This window comes from Betta splendens, chromosome 5, assembly GCF_900634795.4.
Source record: "Betta splendens chromosome 5, fBetSpl5.4, whole genome shotgun sequence".
In the NCBI taxonomy this organism is placed as follows: domain Eukaryota; kingdom Metazoa; phylum Chordata; class Actinopteri; order Anabantiformes; family Osphronemidae; genus Betta; species Betta splendens.
This window is the reverse complement of record NC_040885.2, coordinates 7171763-7188694: the sequence shown is the minus strand read 5'-3', so window position 1 is coordinate 7188694 and position 16932 is coordinate 7171763. Positions and strand designations below refer to the sequence as shown.

The window sequence follows — 16932 nt, the reverse complement described above, 5'->3', positions numbered from 1 at the left end:
TATGGGTCATTGGAGAATGACATAAAACACCATCATACCTGGACACTGGATGTAGGCAGTGCCAAGTCAATCAGTGACTGAGCATGTGCATTTAGGAAGAGGAGGTGCAGTAGTTACACTGAGGTGCCACTCAACCTTTGGGATAAGGTGCCATAATCCAATGGTATCAAAGTAAAACTTGGTTTTGCTCTCTGTTATACGTGTCATTCATGAATCTGGTTGGACATCATTCACACTGATATCAGCACTCTCATCCTGTACACGTTGCCGTGACCTCTGCTTTGCTAGTTGTCCTTTGGGGACACAGATAACAGACACTGATTCCCAAAGGAACACATCACAACTGCCAATGATGTCGACTAAGATGTCCTGCTACTGTTACGGCTGTGAAGGATCTCACGTCATAAATACTCTCATTGCGCATACGTTTACAATGAAAGCTGCTCTGTAGGAACCTGACTGATCACTCTGGGTTGTGTAGCTTCACACATTCAGCAAAACAGGCTACGAGAGTGAAACTGGGAAGATCTGTGTCCTGAGACAAAATGTAATAGGTTGAATGATACTTAGCAGCAATCTCTTCATTGTATGTCGGTTTAATCAGGCGTGTTTCAGTTTCACTCTTTCCACCATGTGGGTCACACAGAGGCAAACGTGCTTTTAATTTATGTGTAGGCTAAGTGTTTCAGACCTTCCACTCTGAGTGGTATTTAATACCAACACCCAACTCACTCAAAATAAGATTTTCATAAATCAAGAACTGCTAAAGTAATCAGAATGGCCACTCTCCTTTTGATTTAAGCCTGATTGATGGCTACAGACCTACAGTAAGCCCCAAAATTAATTTGACGTGGAATGAATATTGGATGTCCTTCCAAATGAAACAGAAATAGCTTTCTGAGCGTTCCAGTCTTTCGTTTGAATCTTCCTGCCCCGGACTTTTTAATCACCGTATCCTTATGTTTTTGCCCTTTTTTTTTAATGGCTATCACCTACAGAAAAGTAAAAGGCTTCCTACTCGCGTGCATCGTTTTATTGTGTCCCAGCCTTGTGTGTGACAGTGTGAGCATTTTTCCTTCCATGCGCCCCCTCTCTACGCCACTCGGCGGTGCTCATAGGCTTTCCCTTTGTGGAAATCAAATAGTCTAATCCGCGTAACTTTGGCGATGGCAGCGGACGCCGACGACACGCGGCACCGTCGCTGCAACGCTCCCGTTTGTTCCCGACGACAACGAGCGATCGCGACGGCCGCGATCCTCCGCCGGCGCGTCCGGCTGCCGCGCGCGGAGCCGCGTTTCAGCACCACGGAGCTGTCCACCGGGCGGCGGCGAGGGGACGAGGCGGCGACTCCTCGACGCGGCGAGAAGGACAAAAGCTACGAGACAGGAAATGTGATTTAAGCACGCAAATAAAACCTCAGGAGGGCGACCTCCACCCTTTCATACACACCCTACCTACGGGGGATGCTGGCTTTTACATTAGCGGACACGGGTCGGGTGTCATTTCGACAGTTTTACAGCGTATTACAATAAGAGCAGCGTGGCCGTCAGCCCCTAAGTAATAAATTTATTGTGAGTTCGTGAATATGTAGTTATTTGCTCTGAGTCGTAGCACAAAGGACCGTATTCTCTATATTTCTCTATTTATAGACCCTCTCCCCTCGGTGGAACGTACCACTCGGCGTTCGGATGAGAAAGGGGGAGGCAGAACGCGCTGGTTTGACATATGCGATTGAGAGCGGCCCTCCTTTATTCAAACCCACCCACGGTTCCGGCTGGGTTGAACCGGTCCTGTCCGTTTAAACCGAGAAGACACCCATACCGACTCCTCAATGCAAAAAAATAAAAGGGTGCCAAGAAGCTGGGACAAGGGAACGTGGGTGTAAATAGACAGTGAACGCTCTTGGTCTCTCTCTCTCTCCCTCTCACTCTCTTCTCTCTCTCCCTCCCCTTTCCTTTCTCTCTCTTTCCCTCTGTCTCTCTTTTATGAAATCAATGAACGAGTTATTGGTTAGGACATAAATATAAGGAATCAAAGCCTTCACCGGGACCAACGGCATTGCGCGCTTTTTGATATGCGTCTTCGCCAAACGCTACATGTGTTTTCACATCAATGTAAATATTGGCTTTGATAGGACGAGAGCGGAGTCAGCTCTGGCACGGCTTGGTCTCGGAACCACATTTTGACCAAGACTTCCACCAGCTTTTATTTTTTTTTATTTTTTATTTTTTGTTTGACGTGAAACGCTTCTCCACCATCGCCATCTGCAGTTGCCGTAACCGTCCCAACTCACTGGCCAGTCCGAAGATGGCAACTTTAACCAACGGGCAGGTGGACGGCACGGTGCACGGCGTCGGTGTGGTCTCCGCCAGCACGAACGGGCTCGTGAACGGATTAAGCCACAGCCACAGTCCGGCGGGCTGTCCGGCCACCATCCCCATGAAGGACCACGATGCCATCAAACTCTTCATCGGTCAGATCCCACGCAATCTGGACGAGAAAGACCTCCGGCCCCTCTTCGAGGAGTTCGGCAAGATCTACGAGCTCACTGTGCTCAAGGACCGCTTCACGGGCATGCACAAAGGTGGGTGATGCCCGCGTTCCCGCACAGAACTGTGGCTCGACTTGTTTTTGTCAGTGCGTGATTTCTGTCACGCGTCGCGTGAGAGCGAGGATCTGAAACGCGGCCGGATCTGACGGGTAGAACTGCACGATTGTTGGGAATTGTGTGCCCGTTTGAACGTCCGTCGCCGTCAGGATTAGTGGCACCACAAAAAAAAAGACCCTTCGCTCGATAGACTTGTCACCGCTTCTCAAATGCCGTGCTTCGTTGTCTCTTACTGAGCGAACACATCCGAGCGTGAGACTGTCACGAATCGAGAGTCACGACGGCACGAATTTATGTAGGGTGATATTAGGAGGAGCGGCGCTCGTGTTGGGCCAGTGTGCGCGCGAGTGTTGAGTGCTCACGCATCGAGTTCGGCGATTGTAAACGTGCCTTCATTCAGCACGGCACTAAAATCCACGCCATTAACCTCACGTTTTCACGTTGCAACAGCGGAGAAGGTTGTGTTTGATTGCCCGCAGCACCGCCTGCAACGCTCTCTCTCTCTCTCTCTCGCTCTCGCTCTCTCTGTCGCTCAGTGTGTGTGTGCGTGCGTGCGTGCGTGTGTGTGTGAAGGTGTGGGGGAAGTAGGTTATGAATAAACTGTACATTTTAACGGCCTTCAAGCTTATTTTAGCCGTTCAGGTGTTAGTAATTGGGACGATCCCATCGTGACATAACAACGAATTCCAATAACGTGCACAGCTCGTGACCTAGAACTTTTCCTGACGCCGAGTTGATCCACTCCTCTCAGTAACGATGCCAATAAATAATTATCAACTCGGCCGCTTTGTTGTAGCATTAACGACCAGCCCTGTCCAGTCGGTGAACAACGGCGCTTTAAGCCTGCATTTTATTCTCCGCTCTCAGGGGAAGGGTCGTTCCCTGCGAATCGCCGTCTAACGAGGGGTCACTAATTGATCCGCTGTACGTACGGGACGTCTCCCGGGCGACCAATGTACATTAAGAATGAGTTATCCCTTTTAGGGCACCCCTCCCCCCTTCCCTTAACCCCCCACCCCCACCCCATGGAAATGATGTGTGACACGCGCCATGTGTCAGGAAATGATTATGATACACAAATAATTCCAGAGGGTGGAAACTGTCTGTAGGCGTGGAGGGAAACCAAAGAGGGAGCGAAGGAGAGGAGAGGAGGTATCTTTTATTAATAGCCCAGCTGTAGTAGTGACTCCCTGTTGGACGGTTAATCACCAGTGTCCCCGGAACTATAGGCACGGGCTCACCAGCTGATTCTAAGAACTGTCTCCTCACTGCGATATACGGCCCTGCTTCCTGGACCGGGCCCCCGCTTTCATTAGCAAGCCCCCACTGCGCTCATATTTTAACTAGCTGGAGGCACTAGCTGCTCCCTGGCTCACCAGCTCGCCGGTGCACTGCAAGCTGCGTGGAGGCCGCCCCCCCCCCCCCCCCCCCCCCCCCCCCCCCCGCACACGCCCGACGCCGCCCGGATGCTTCCACAGACCAGTCCCAGATCAGCAGTAAGAGACGAACGAAGCGAACGGCGCACGCTGCTTTTATCGAGGACCCGACGCGCGTCAGGTAGATTAAGCGATCGCACGCCGAGAGTTTAAGACAGGAGTAAACACACTTGCAAATAAATGAATGAATATAAAAAAAGAGAGAAATGCTTAATATTTAATCCGATCGTACGATGAAAGCCGTTTAAAGTCACGGTGGCGGCTAACGCTGAACACCTTCGTTTTGTGATGCCACGGGCCCTGGCCACGCCCTCTCCTGGCGGAGGAGAGAGAGTCGCACCCAACGCACGACGGCCCTTTAAGGTGTGAAAGGCTCCAGTGGAGGGAATCTACAGAGCCGCCCACCAGAAAACTCCTATTCTATTCTTCTCCTCCAGCTTTTCTCCTCTTCATTAACTCCGCTCGCTCCCCTTTATTCTCAGCTTTCTCCCGTTCCTCCCTTTATCTTCACTTTATGTACTGGCGCTGACGCGCTGTCTGTTCGGCGATGGCGCATCATGCGCCATAATGGCCGCGCTGGTACAAAGCCTCAGCTTGAACCGAAAGATTGTAGATGATCGACTGCCACTTCCTTTCACGATTTTGTCCTACCTCTGCTTTTTCAAATAGCTCATTCTCGGCAACTGTCATCGCTAACAATGTAATGGCTCATCTGGGGACACTGTTGCATTCATTTAACTTTACCCGAAGAGACATGGCACTTTTACAAAGAAATAAGCATGGTTTTCAGCCGGATAATGCAGAGACTATTCTGCCGTGGCAGGTAATAAAAGGCCCTCATCCTGTTCTGCTGTACATCAACAAGCCTGAAGAAACAGCCTTTGCTATGGTAATACTACCTCAGAAGAAAGAGACCCCTTTTATAGCCATTGTCAGCGTGCCTGTGATACTATTGCCATAACCCTCCCTATAATGACTCCATGTATCACTAGTAATCTAGTCTTTAGGATTCTGTCCCCTTGGAACGGAGGGGTGGGGGGAGCGTGGGGGAGGAGAGCACGGGACGGGGGTCTACGGGGGCTGCGAGTGGGCGCGGGGACACCGGCGCAGGCCCACATTCTCCCAATGATTTTATTTCTCTCCCCTCTGCGACTGAGCAATGCTAATAGAGGCCATTTATAATGGTCACCGGCTGCTGCTGCTGCCGCTGCCGCCGCCGCTGCTGCCGAGCACGACGTGGCTGAGAGGCATGGCCAGCACAAAGAGCCGGCCCTCCCCCCCCCCCCCCATCGCTGGCGATGCGGCGCGGGAGGCGGGAACGCGTTCAGGGGACGGCGTAGAGGCGATTACGAGCGCTATTTATCAGGGCGCTTTCACGGAGGCCTCACGGGGACTGTGGTGATGAGGAGGAGGCGTCTATTACCTGGAGGCGGCATCTTCACCTATTGCATGTCAGTGCTGGGTTTTTAGGCAAACTTGTGACGCCCCGGTGCCTCCATTGTTTTATATGTGACGATTACATTGTGAGTAATAGACAAGGAGGTGCTCAAACTTAAAGCAGGCCATGAAACATCGCCAGCTTGAACTGATGTCTACAGTATAATGTACTTTTAGCTGTCAACAGATCTACGTCAAGTGGAGATGACACAGTTACTGTAAATAGACAGCAGCACCTTGACTGTTAACTTGCTTTATAAATCCATATCAGCACCTATTTATCTCGTAGGGGTTCATCGGGACCATGGAGCTACAGTGTAATGGCCAATAGTAATCTTGTTTAAATTTACCATGCTGCAGTTGGGTTTACGCTACAGATGGGGCCCATAATCCGTGCAGGTCATAAAGGGAGTTATGGTTCCCTCTGAACGCGCGTGGTTTTGATATTTCAGGCCTTTTATCCCAATACGTCCGAGGAGCCGAGTCAGATCGGGTCACTGAGCGGCTGCGTGTTTGGTGAAGACAGGAAGCAGCGGTGCCAGAAACATGAGCGGCTCACGCTGCGTCGCGTTGCGAGCAATTAGGTGTCACAGGTTGCCATTATAAGTGGCGTCTGCGAGCGGAAAGAGGCGAGCGGGGGAAGCCGACTTTGGCTTTGAACGCGGAGAGAAAGGCGCGCGGGCGTGTTTTTTCCGTCCTGCAGGTCTGCATTAATGCAGCACGCGTTCCGGCCGAAAAAATTTCACTCTCGTTGCATCATCCTCTCTGTGGGACCCCTCTCTCTCCTCCCCTCGCACTCGGTTTGGGAAGACAATGTGTGTGTGTGTGTGTGTGTGTGTGTGTGTGTGTGTGTGTGTGTGTGTGTGTGTGTGTGTGTGTGTGTGTTCGTGGGCTCCTCCTCTCCTCCCTGGCCCAGAATCCTCCACTCAGCTCGGCTCAGAATGCGAGCTCAGGCCCCACATTGTGTCCCGTGCTTGCGAAGCCGCGATCGATTCGAGTGTTTTGTCACGAAGAATGGCAACATGTGTCACGGGGCGGGTGTGTGTCGGGGTCCCATCGAGGAACCCTCGGCCACCGGCCGCGTTGCACCCACCAGCCCCGTCCTGGCGGAGCCCAGAACTGCCAAGCAACAAGCGGGAAACAAGAGGCGGGGCCAGCGCGGAGAATACAGTGAGCCTAATTTGTCAGGAGGCCCGTTGTCACGGCAGCGCTGCCTCCGTTGTCCATTATTATTGGAGGGGACTGTCAGACGGGGGCCGGCTGACGGTCGAGCAGGGAGCCAGTTAGTCACAGTGAGAGAGGACCGGGCCGAGCCCAAGGAGGCAGCGCCTGCAAGCATTAGCATGCTAACAGCAGGCGTGGAGCCATGAGGCCTGTCAGGGCGGCGGAGTCCACCGGCGCCGCTGACCTCAGCTGTCCTCTCATTAAAAACCCTGACCTTTACATACACGCAGAGACAGATAATGTAAATGGACGCCTGCACGCACCGCGCCAACTCCCCTCACTTCCAATTTGCTGACGCTCATTTAGAAAAATCTCCTGGAAATTTCAGCTCGGGCGCGGGGAGGGCGAAGCCGGGCGCCGGCCATCGATTGGAAGTGAAATAGTGGAGGCAACGTTTCGACGCCTCGTTTGCATCGGCTTCATGGGAAACGCCCGGCGTTAATAGTTCCGGAGCACGCGTGCACCGGCTGTCGTGCGGGGAAACGGTCCCGTCAGCAGATAGCAGCGCGTTAGCGAGCCGCGGACGGGTCCACGTGACCGGGGCCATGGCTCACTGTGGACGGCAGCGCTGACCCGTGGGGAAGTGCGGCGCTGATGATTTGTGGCGATCGCTACAGGTCAGAAAGGCTGATGTGCAGTTTTCCAATCTATAGATTAAATGGAAAAAGACATATTTTACTTCTCGCTAGTTGGACGCATTAGGAAAGCGACCCATGATTTTCCCAACTTATAAAACTAGAGCCTGGAGTTGGGTTAAAACTAAGTCTCCCCTGAAGGTTTCATCGACATTTTGGCCTTTTGTTTTTCCTAAAGGTGAACTAAACAGCGTCACTACGGCTTCTCCCCTCTTCCTTTTTAGATTTCTTTTTTGTCTTGTTTTTCTATCGCTGTGTTTATTGCCCCGTGTGCCATTCCTTCAGAGGATGAAAGGAGGAAAAAAGCCTTTTTTGACAAATCCTCCTTGGAGAGGTAAATATTTTCTGTTTTCAAGGATCTTACATCAGCTTCGTATTATTGTGCTTTGTGTTCAATTTTTAAAAAGTTGACGCTTTGGGCCCCTTCAATCTTTTAGCTGCCGTTAATACCGCTTCCACGCCACCCTGCCCCGAATACCGGTGGCTGCTCCTGCAGATGAATGCAATAGTTTTGAAACGTTGGTAAGTGTTACATCTTGTTCTTGAGTTTTGCGAGTCCCTCTTTCAATATTGGAGCTTCCTATGGGGAAATGCACCGCGTCAACGGGCTCGACTCCTGAACTCCTCCTAATGCAGTAAACCGGAGGTGATTTTGTTCATTTCACTTACACTTTCTTACATTTCTGGATCACTTGCCATTTGTAGATGCTCCATGTAAAAGGCTTAACTGCTTTTTTCTTTGTTCAGCAGTCAGAAGGTTACGGATCTCCTGTGTGTGAACTTGGTAGCTGGTGTTTTGCTGGCTGGATTAGAGCTGCCGGCTCCTTTTATCAAGCATCGCGCAGTCAGGAGGCATTATGATAGGGAATACTATAATTTCCGTGCCTAATATCTGTGTGTGTGTGTGTGTGTGTGTGTGTGTGTGTGTGTGTGTGTGTGTGTGTGTGTGTGTGTGTGTGTGTGTGTGTGTGTGTGTGTGTGTGTGTGTGTGTGTCCAGAAATCAGCCAGTCTTCGTAGAAACATCCTAACGTTTAATGCAAATGATCACGTTAGAGACCCGAACCCGAGTTGAACCCTGGGGGACGCACATGAGCGCAGGTCCAGCTGCAGCTCTCTGCTGCAGAGGCTTTCAGTGGAGAAATAGCAGCATGACACAGCAACAATTTGAAAAACAGGAGCCAAGTTAGTTACAGCGACCGGCGCGACGGCAGAAGCCCATTAATGCATGGCCAGCACGCATTAACACTTGCTATAAATTCTGCTCTCTGTGCATTTTATTTTAGTGTGATATTCACACGTTCATTTCTTCTCACTGTTCTCAATGTCAAGGTTTGTAAATCTTGTGCACACACATCCTGACAGTAAGACGCGTGCTGTTCTTTACCTTCTTAGCCCATAGATTGTTGGCTAATGATCGCTGAACTAATAATTTGGCTTTGGAGATTCATGGTTCATTGAGAGTTGAACCGATGTTTGTTCCCAACACAACTACTCCACCTAACTTGAAGTGACATATCAGAGGCTCCCTGCTGGGACGCTCCGGAGCGGGATTACATGAGCCGCGTACGTTTGTCCCAGACGGAAAGCGAGCCTGCGACCGCTGAGCGTGTCTTACCTGTCAGGCCAGACGTATATTTAGCCTTCTCTATATGCATCTCTACAAGCTCCCGCTCTCGGCCACGACTGCCAGGGTTGAGTGTCCCCGATTCAATTCGCTCTCTTCCCATCTTTCTTCATGTCTATTTCATGATCCCCCCCAATTAAAAATGTACCACGTTGACTTGTAAAGAGAAGGTGAGAATGGAGGTTAGGGCTTTTCAAAGATCCCTCTCAATTATTCAAGGCCGGGTTTGATTCAGAGAATGGAGAAGGATGATGAGCCAGGCGAAGGTTTTCATAGGAATGAATAGAAAATACAAGGCGAGATGGAGCAGCTGATTCTGATGAAACCACAAAGAAATAATTGTTCAGTATTAAATTTGACAAATGCTTCCTCTCAGAGTCAGCATTTGATGTTGCTTCTCTTCAGGAGATGTAAGTTAGTAGATAAGTCATTTCATTTGATGGTTATTAAATGCACTTACTAGGCATCGCTCTGAATGACAAAAGGCAACTGATCGACTCTGTTTTGGAAATTTGCTATCACTACTGGGTTCATACGGCTCCATTGTCATTCTGCTACATCTGTGCCGATGAGTGCGCGCCGCTATCAGATGTTACCATTCAAATCATACTGGCATCGCGTTGAGAGAGAGAGAGAGCGAGTGCATCAAGGCTTTATCCTATCCCGCTGGTTGGAGAGCAGATAGACCAAAACATATTGCTGCAGAGGGAGATGGTGCAAGAGTGCGTAAAACGACAAAAGGGCTCAAGACAGAACGAGCGAGCGAGAGAGAGAGAGAGAGAGAGAGAGAGCAGGAGGAAGAGAGGGAAGGGGAGATGTTGAAACACAGATGATGTAAGAGAATGCGTGAAAGGAGGCGAGGGAGATCCGTGGAAGAGGGTTCGGTGGGTGGGGGTGGAGGGGGGGGCTGCTCACAAAGACAGAGAGAGAATATCAAGCGGCAGAGCGATCTGAAAGAAAGACAGCGGAGATTGTAAAGAGAGAGAGAGAGAGGTGCAGACTTAAAAATGGAGGCACAGAGAGACTGTTCGATGACAGAGCGAGCGAAAGGAGCGGGCGCGAGGCTACAAAGAAAACAGCGAGCGGCGCGGAAGCGAGAGCGACGCGCAGAGAGGAGTAGAAAGAGCGAGGGAGTCCCAGAGACAGACGTCACCCTCGCCGGCCCCGGCAGATTGATGGCTTCTGGCCCGGTTCCATGCCAGGCGCTGACCCGCCGTCCTCTGCTGTAATTTATAGGCTGCGTTTTACCAGATTTAAGCGCCGCTGCGCGGCTGCCGCGGCCCGAGGAGCCACGGTGACCTTCCTGGGATCAGAGCGGAATCAGACCCCCGCAGCTCCCGTCCGCCCCGAGGGCGAAGCCAGCGGCCTCCGCGTTAGCAGGGGCCCGGGCAACAAGTTAACGGCCCGGGTGGTGCTGCGCGTCCGAAGGCCGTGATGAACGGCGCCGCGCGCTGGCAGGTCGCGAGCGGGTCCGGTTTACGTGACGCCCGCTCGGCCAGCCTGGAAACACAGGACCCCCGGCGTCGCCGGGAGCCGCAGCCCCCCCCCCCCCGTCCGGTAGCGCCTCATTTGCAGCTAGCGCGACTCCGCGTGCAAATCGCGGGTCCGAATGAACTGCAAAGGAGGCCGCGCGCGTTGGCGCTGCGGTTTCTAGCTAAGCAAATGTAGGTCTTTGCAAATGTGGAGCGTGCCCTCTGGTTGGCTAACTTGGCCGGCTAGCTGGTGGGCTCAGCTGGTTGGAGACAGAAAGCCTTCAACAAATTATTACAGATTTGCAATTTAATGGCTTCTGAGGTCTCTCCCTGCACCACACAGGTTCCCAGTGAGACAGAGCCTATTAGTTTGGTCCTTTAATCACAGAACAGGAGATGGGAATCCTGGCCAACCTATACACGCCCCGCTTGACTTGGTGTGGAATGATTTCATGGGATTTATAGATAGAGACAGAGGAGTAGATGTGTGAGCACCGGCGTGTGCGTGTGAGCATTGGTTGGTTGATAAGCTTTGCTTTTCCCCCCGAAGCAACAGCAGCATGAGTGTGTGTGTGTGTGTGTGTGTGTGTGTGTGTGTGTGTGTGTGTGTGTGTGTGTGTGTGTGTGTGTGTGTGTGTGTGTGTGTGTGTGTGTGTGTGTGTGTGTGTCAGGGTGAGAGAGAGAGAGAGAGAATAGGACACGTTCCTCTATGGATCGTTCATCAATACCGTGAGCACGCACGCAGCAGAAGCAATTAATTTGGCGTAGGCTCCACCAAAGCTAACAAAAGTCCATTCTGCAAACAACATAAACGGGAAACTACTTTCCAATGTCATTTTCCAAAAATAGTTTAATTAAAACTTGGCTTTAATTAAGTTAAAATGAAAAACATAAAAGTTTGCGATTCCCACATCTTTTCACGAGCCGCCACAGACAGCGAAGTAATTAATTTACTGTCCGTGTACTGTCTGTTTCACAAAACAATCATATTACAGGCTGATTAATATTCAGAAGCTCTGCTGGTTTAACCACTGTACCATGTGTGTCACACTTCCTGTTTCACCCCAGTGTAAAAAAAAAGTTTGTTACTTCAACTTATTTGGTTGTAATTTATTACTGTGTGAATGACTTGTCTGTTGGAGTTAAGTGGCCGTGCGTTGGTCCATTATGGATTTACAGTACAAGGCTCCTTATTACACAGGCAGAAAGAATGCATTTCAGATAATGACATAACTTGTGTGATACTATTTGCTACAGACAAACGACCGGCTTTTCACATGGTGTTTAAGCAAATCTTTTCCCATAGCTATCGTCGCCCTGATTAATGTGCCATCGATGCAAAATGTAAAGACTATCGCTCCAATCTGCCTTTCAATGTCCCAATTTGTCCAAGAGGAAGGCGCGCTTTCTAAATGAGCTGGATAAAAGAGACTGCCAAAGGGGATGAATATATATAATTATCTGTGGCTGGAACGCCAACAAAGGGACTTTGAAAATCCACTTTTTCGCGCCAAAGGCTCTATTAGTCCGACGACAACAAAATGTCGCCTCGACCCGCGGCTGGAAACACACAGGTATCTGTGACGCTATTAGAACGCGCAGCCCGAGCGCTATCTCTCCGGGATTAGGAGCTACTTAATGTGCTAATGTTAATATGCTAATGTGTTAATGTTATGTTAGTGAATTATGAGGTGAATTAAGGAACGGCTGGCTGCTGTTTTGTTGGTCCAGCTCGTTGACGCGTTGGAAAGGACGGATAACTGTGTTTACTTTGTGCGTGGAAATCCCTCCACGTCTTTCATCCGTCCTTCCTGTAGCGACTACTGGTCCATGTTAGCTTCGCAAACATCTTAATTGTGTTAAATGGAGGAAAAAGGAGGGGGGGGGATTAAAAGCCATTAATGTGTGTTGCGCGAGCGGATGCTATTCCCGGGACGGTGCTTTTGTTCACTTTGGCAAAGCAGACGGGCGAGTTTCACCTTGAAACTCAACGCACGCCGCAAACGCTGTCACTGTGTCTACCTAAAGAACGCCGCCGTCGTTCCCTCGCGCTGCGTTATACTCTGTCAGATTTGCTTTGCTCAACTGTGCACGTCTTTGTGTGATCGCCTCCCTCCATCCTTCTCACTCCCTCTCCACGTCTCTCCCATTCTTTTCTATCGCTCCCTTGCTTTTCCCTTTGTAGCACTGTTTCTCCCCATCGCTCTCTCTCTCTCTCTCTCTCTCTCTCTCTCTCTCTCTCTCTCTCTCTCTCGCTCTCTCTCGCTCTCTCTGTCTGTCTGTCTAAGCGTCAGATAAGCTCACTGGGGGAGACTTTAGAGGACTCTCCATCTGTGTATAAATAGCTCTGGATGAATTATTGAGGGACCTGGGGTTGCTAATAATCCCGCAGGACCCATCTGACAATGACACAGAAGATGGAGGGAAAACAATTACGCAGGATTTCTCCTTCAGAAGAGTGGGAATGGGGATGGGGGGGGGGGGGGTCTCAGCGGCCTCTGGGAGCCTCCTCACGGGGCCCAACATCTTGGCTAATAAACCCAATTAAGTCTCCGGAATCAATCGGAGCCCTGGGGGCGTCCTCTCTCTTCCTTCCCCGGACAGCATGCAACAACAGGAAGTGTAATGATTCATGTTCCCCCTTCCGCGTTTGGATTGTCCTCTCATTTCCATCTTCTAGGTTGGCAAGGCGGACGAGACAGGACAGGATGTCCGCCGAGGCAGGATAATAGGACAGGGAGAGGGGGAAGGAGACGAAAGGCTAGAGGAGAGGAGAGGTGCTCGGAGGAATATTAATGGGAGTGTTATCCTGTAAGTGTTTTTTTCCAGGGGGACGAGTCGCGGGACCACTCCCGCCACAGAATTAGGGCACATTGTCTTCTTACTGATCTGTGATTCATCTGTGGACGTTGACTGATCGCCGTCGCCTCGCTATCGACACACTGTGATCTTTGCATCGCTTCCTGTGTATTTAAACTGCTCTTATTGTAACTTGGATTCATGCCTGATGGCAGCTATTTATAAAACTACCAGTATGTAGATGTATATTTGCCAATGACACTAGTTCCAAACTGGCTCTGCTACTGTACACCACCACCACCCCCACCCCCCTGCGCCCCGCTACTCTCTGCTCTCATTAAAAACTGACAACATACAGTTGCAGAAATTATTGATCTCCTCTGATTGGTGAGAAGGACAAAAAGCCTTTGTTTGTGCTGATGGCAGTGCTGTTCAATGAGTTCGTGACACACGAGGCTTTGCCTTGAAAGTTCTAGAGTGTAAAAGATAAAGATTTACTACAGTCATAGCCCCAAATCAACAAAGGAAAACCGTGTCCTTGCGTGTTGCTTGTTACTGTAGATCAGCTTGTGGTGTAGTTTAAAAACGCTAGTCTCCTCATCAGGTCACATGTGCTGTATCTGATGTATTAAATGTTTAATGAGCATCTTTCCAGTCAGATACTTTGTATTGTACATGTCATACTTTGTTCAGCTAGTCCACTTCAAACCAGTCCAACTTAACTTCAATGTACACAAATGTAGAATGTGCCCGCTGACAATGTTTTAAAAAAAGCTCTGCACAATCTGCAGTGTTTAAAAAGGCTTCAGTCATAGTTAGGATTGCTTAACATTAAAAGTAAATGCTTTTCTCATTTGTCTATGCTTTCGCATAGACGCTGCATGGGCACCTAACTTTCACCTCACTAGATGCGAGAGTGACGACTTCCTGTGCTTCTACTGAACTGGACATGCAGCACATCATGAGATCCACTTATCCACCTAGGGAGCCTGACTTGGTGTGTTCTGTCTTTAAACACGAGCGCAACCCAAATCACTCAGTAGATAAAAGAGGATTTAAAGTGCTGTGTAGTCTGGTTTTAGCGTCCCATGATGGTCCAAACACAGTTTCAGGGGGTTTTCCAGTTTACTAAGTATAAAATGTAACAGAACCACTGGACGTTGGTGATGTAAACAGTCCTAGAAGCATTTGTTATCTATGTGTTGTACTGGTCAGCCTCAGTGCATTTCCCAGAGCTGCCGGACCTCTTGTACCTGTGCAAAGACTTTTGGCTCAGCTTTGGAGACGTAACACGTTTAATAATGCATTTCATGAAAGGCTAAATTTGGGTCTCCCAAAAATTTCCTGAAAAAGTGGCTGAGGTGGTGCAAAAGTGAGGTGATTCGTCTGCCTGGACGGGGGACAGCTCAGGATATTGCCTGAGAGGGTGTGTGTGTGTGTGTGTGTGTGTGTGTGTGGGGGGGGGGGGGGGGGGGGGGGGGGGGGGGTGACACTGTCCTAATGATGCATTTTCTACTCCATTTATTCAGTGTCTCTGCTCTCCAGTAAATCCTTCACATGCAACACATTAAAGCTGGCCCTTTTTCCTCCTTCGCCAATCGATTAGCACAGCTTAGAGATGGCCACTCTGGGAACCCGGCGAGGAGATGGGACTTGTTATCTTCAGGGACTCACATGTACACTCACACACAGCGGGGGGGGGGGCACACGGAGGCTTTCACGCTTCCTTGCGTGTTCCTTTGTCATTATATGGTTTTTCTCGTGGCCTGTTGTCGGTCGGAGCCTTTTGTGTGAGCGTGTGCTGGACGAGGGTGAGAGAGAAAACATTTGAGTGCATGCGTTTGCTATTAACACCTGTAATCTGTGGATTACAGCATGCATTTGAACATGGAGGTTGCTCACATTCAACTCTCATGGTCTCTTTGCCTTCTCCCATGTGTTTTGATGAGCCTGCTTTGTCTGCACAGCCGTCAGTAGTACAGTAAATACAGTACATGTGTATTTATATATATCAAACAATTCCAAGTTCTACATGTACATCCTTATGTAAAACCAAGTCAATCAGAATCTAAGCGCGTTACCTAGGATACAGCACAGAAACCTTCATTTTGTTATCAACAGCTGCAGCCTCCGCTGCTCTAAATAATTACGTCGCGCGCGCCACAGGCCGCGTTTAAAATAGTGCTGCAGAGACGCGTTGTGGCTTTGAGTTTCGCCCGTCACCGTGTTATTAACTTTTGCTCCGTGTTTTCTGGCGCCGCCGTTCCCTCCGTGGGCTCCGTCCTGCTTGTTTTATATTACAGATTCGTCTTGTTCCCCCGAAGACAGAGATCTGCATATAGCTTCCCATAAGAGAGCTCGGACGGCTATTACACTCCATTATAAATGAATTCACCTTCTCTTTTATAATGCTGCCCCTTAGTTCTGCCTCACTCCGCTGAAATAATATTATACTCCAGATCGGCATTCATTAGTCCCTGAAATAGCTTCTGAATTTTTAAGGCCTGTTTTACACAATGATTTTAAAAAAAATGAGTTTGATGTCATTTCTAAACAGCCATTTACATTTTCTATCCACTCACACACTATAGCAGCTCAGATTAAGAGCTTCAAAGTGCTTCTTTTTCACCTTTATGGAAGTTTCACAGCTACAAATTCAAGAAACGCGGAGAAAGTTGGAGCGTTCGTGGAGACCTTGGCCGTGTCCCCTAAAATAGCTTCTATCCTCTGTCTCTCTTTTCCATGGTGAGTAATGATCTGAAAGGTCAGCGGAGGTGAAGGGGACATGAGCGACTGCTGCTCACTTTATTGAATTACTCTTCCCCACGGAACCAGACGAGCTTCAGTTTGTGTCAGTATTTAACAGAGTCCGCAACTGCATCGCTTCTAATTCACTTCAATGTGAACAGGAGCGTTGGAGCTTATTCACAAAGTCAAAGCGGTTGGACATCTTCAAGACGTACATTCTTGCCCTTCAGCACCTGTTTATTTTATTCTAAGTACAGTACAATCTTCTTCAATGCATCTGTCGACTTATAGCTTTTAACTCCACATTTTGATGTGAACTGAGGAACAGTGTCCCAGTTATATCTTCACATGGGCAACTGTACAGTTCGTGAATCAGACAGTCTCTTAATATGCCACTTATTAATATTCTCCATTCGTACTGGGTGATTCTCATTTTCACCATATGACTAGAAGTCTGAGGCTTTATATACGCTATTTCTCTGAACACAAAAAGTCAAGAATTTTCCTCTTTACTTTGACCCATTTCAAATGTTATCTAAGCCTTAGTACTCGCAAAAAATCCAGTCAGAACGTTTTCGTCTTAAGGTCAATCTTTTACAAAGATGAGAAAAAACATTCTTCTGTTTATTGAGCAAAGGCTGTCCTTGGTCAGCCCTTTCAGGCGGAGATAAGTGCCAACAGAACTGAGGTAAGGGGAGACGTGGAGCTTTCTATTGACTGACTGAAATTGGACAGCTTCAAACAAAGTTTCATGCCAAAGTTTTTTCCGAGGCAGAGTTCCAGGGCTGCGAGATGTGGAGTTTCAGCAGCACCGTGCATAAAGCTCTTTAATGCTATTGACTCTTTTTAGGCTCTTACTGAGATGTTCTGAAATATTTAAATGATCACTGGGAGTTTCGCTGAGGAGAAAAAGAAGAAGAGAGAGAGAGAGAGGAAGGAACCTTTTTA

The 16932-nt window shown here is 49.2% G+C and overlaps 1 protein-coding gene across 5 annotated transcripts in view; it reads left to right on the top strand.

The window, feature by feature from the left end:
* Positions 1-1831: 1831 nt before the first annotated feature.
* Positions 1832-16932, top strand: part of celf4 (CUGBP, Elav-like family member 4) — a 66165-nt gene continuing 51064 nt past the window's right edge. For 3 of the 5 annotated variants that reach the window (XM_029152022.3, XM_029152021.3, XM_029152020.3), the window contains exon 1: positions 1833-2584. In XM_029152022.3, coding sequence (XP_029007855.1) covers positions 2308-2584 — 277 coding nt within the window. In that variant the 5' untranslated portion in view covers positions 1833-2307. Of the gene's footprint in view, positions 2585-16932 lie in introns of all 5 variants that reach the window. The other 2 variants (XM_029152024.3, XM_029152023.3) reach the window with 1 other exon arrangement.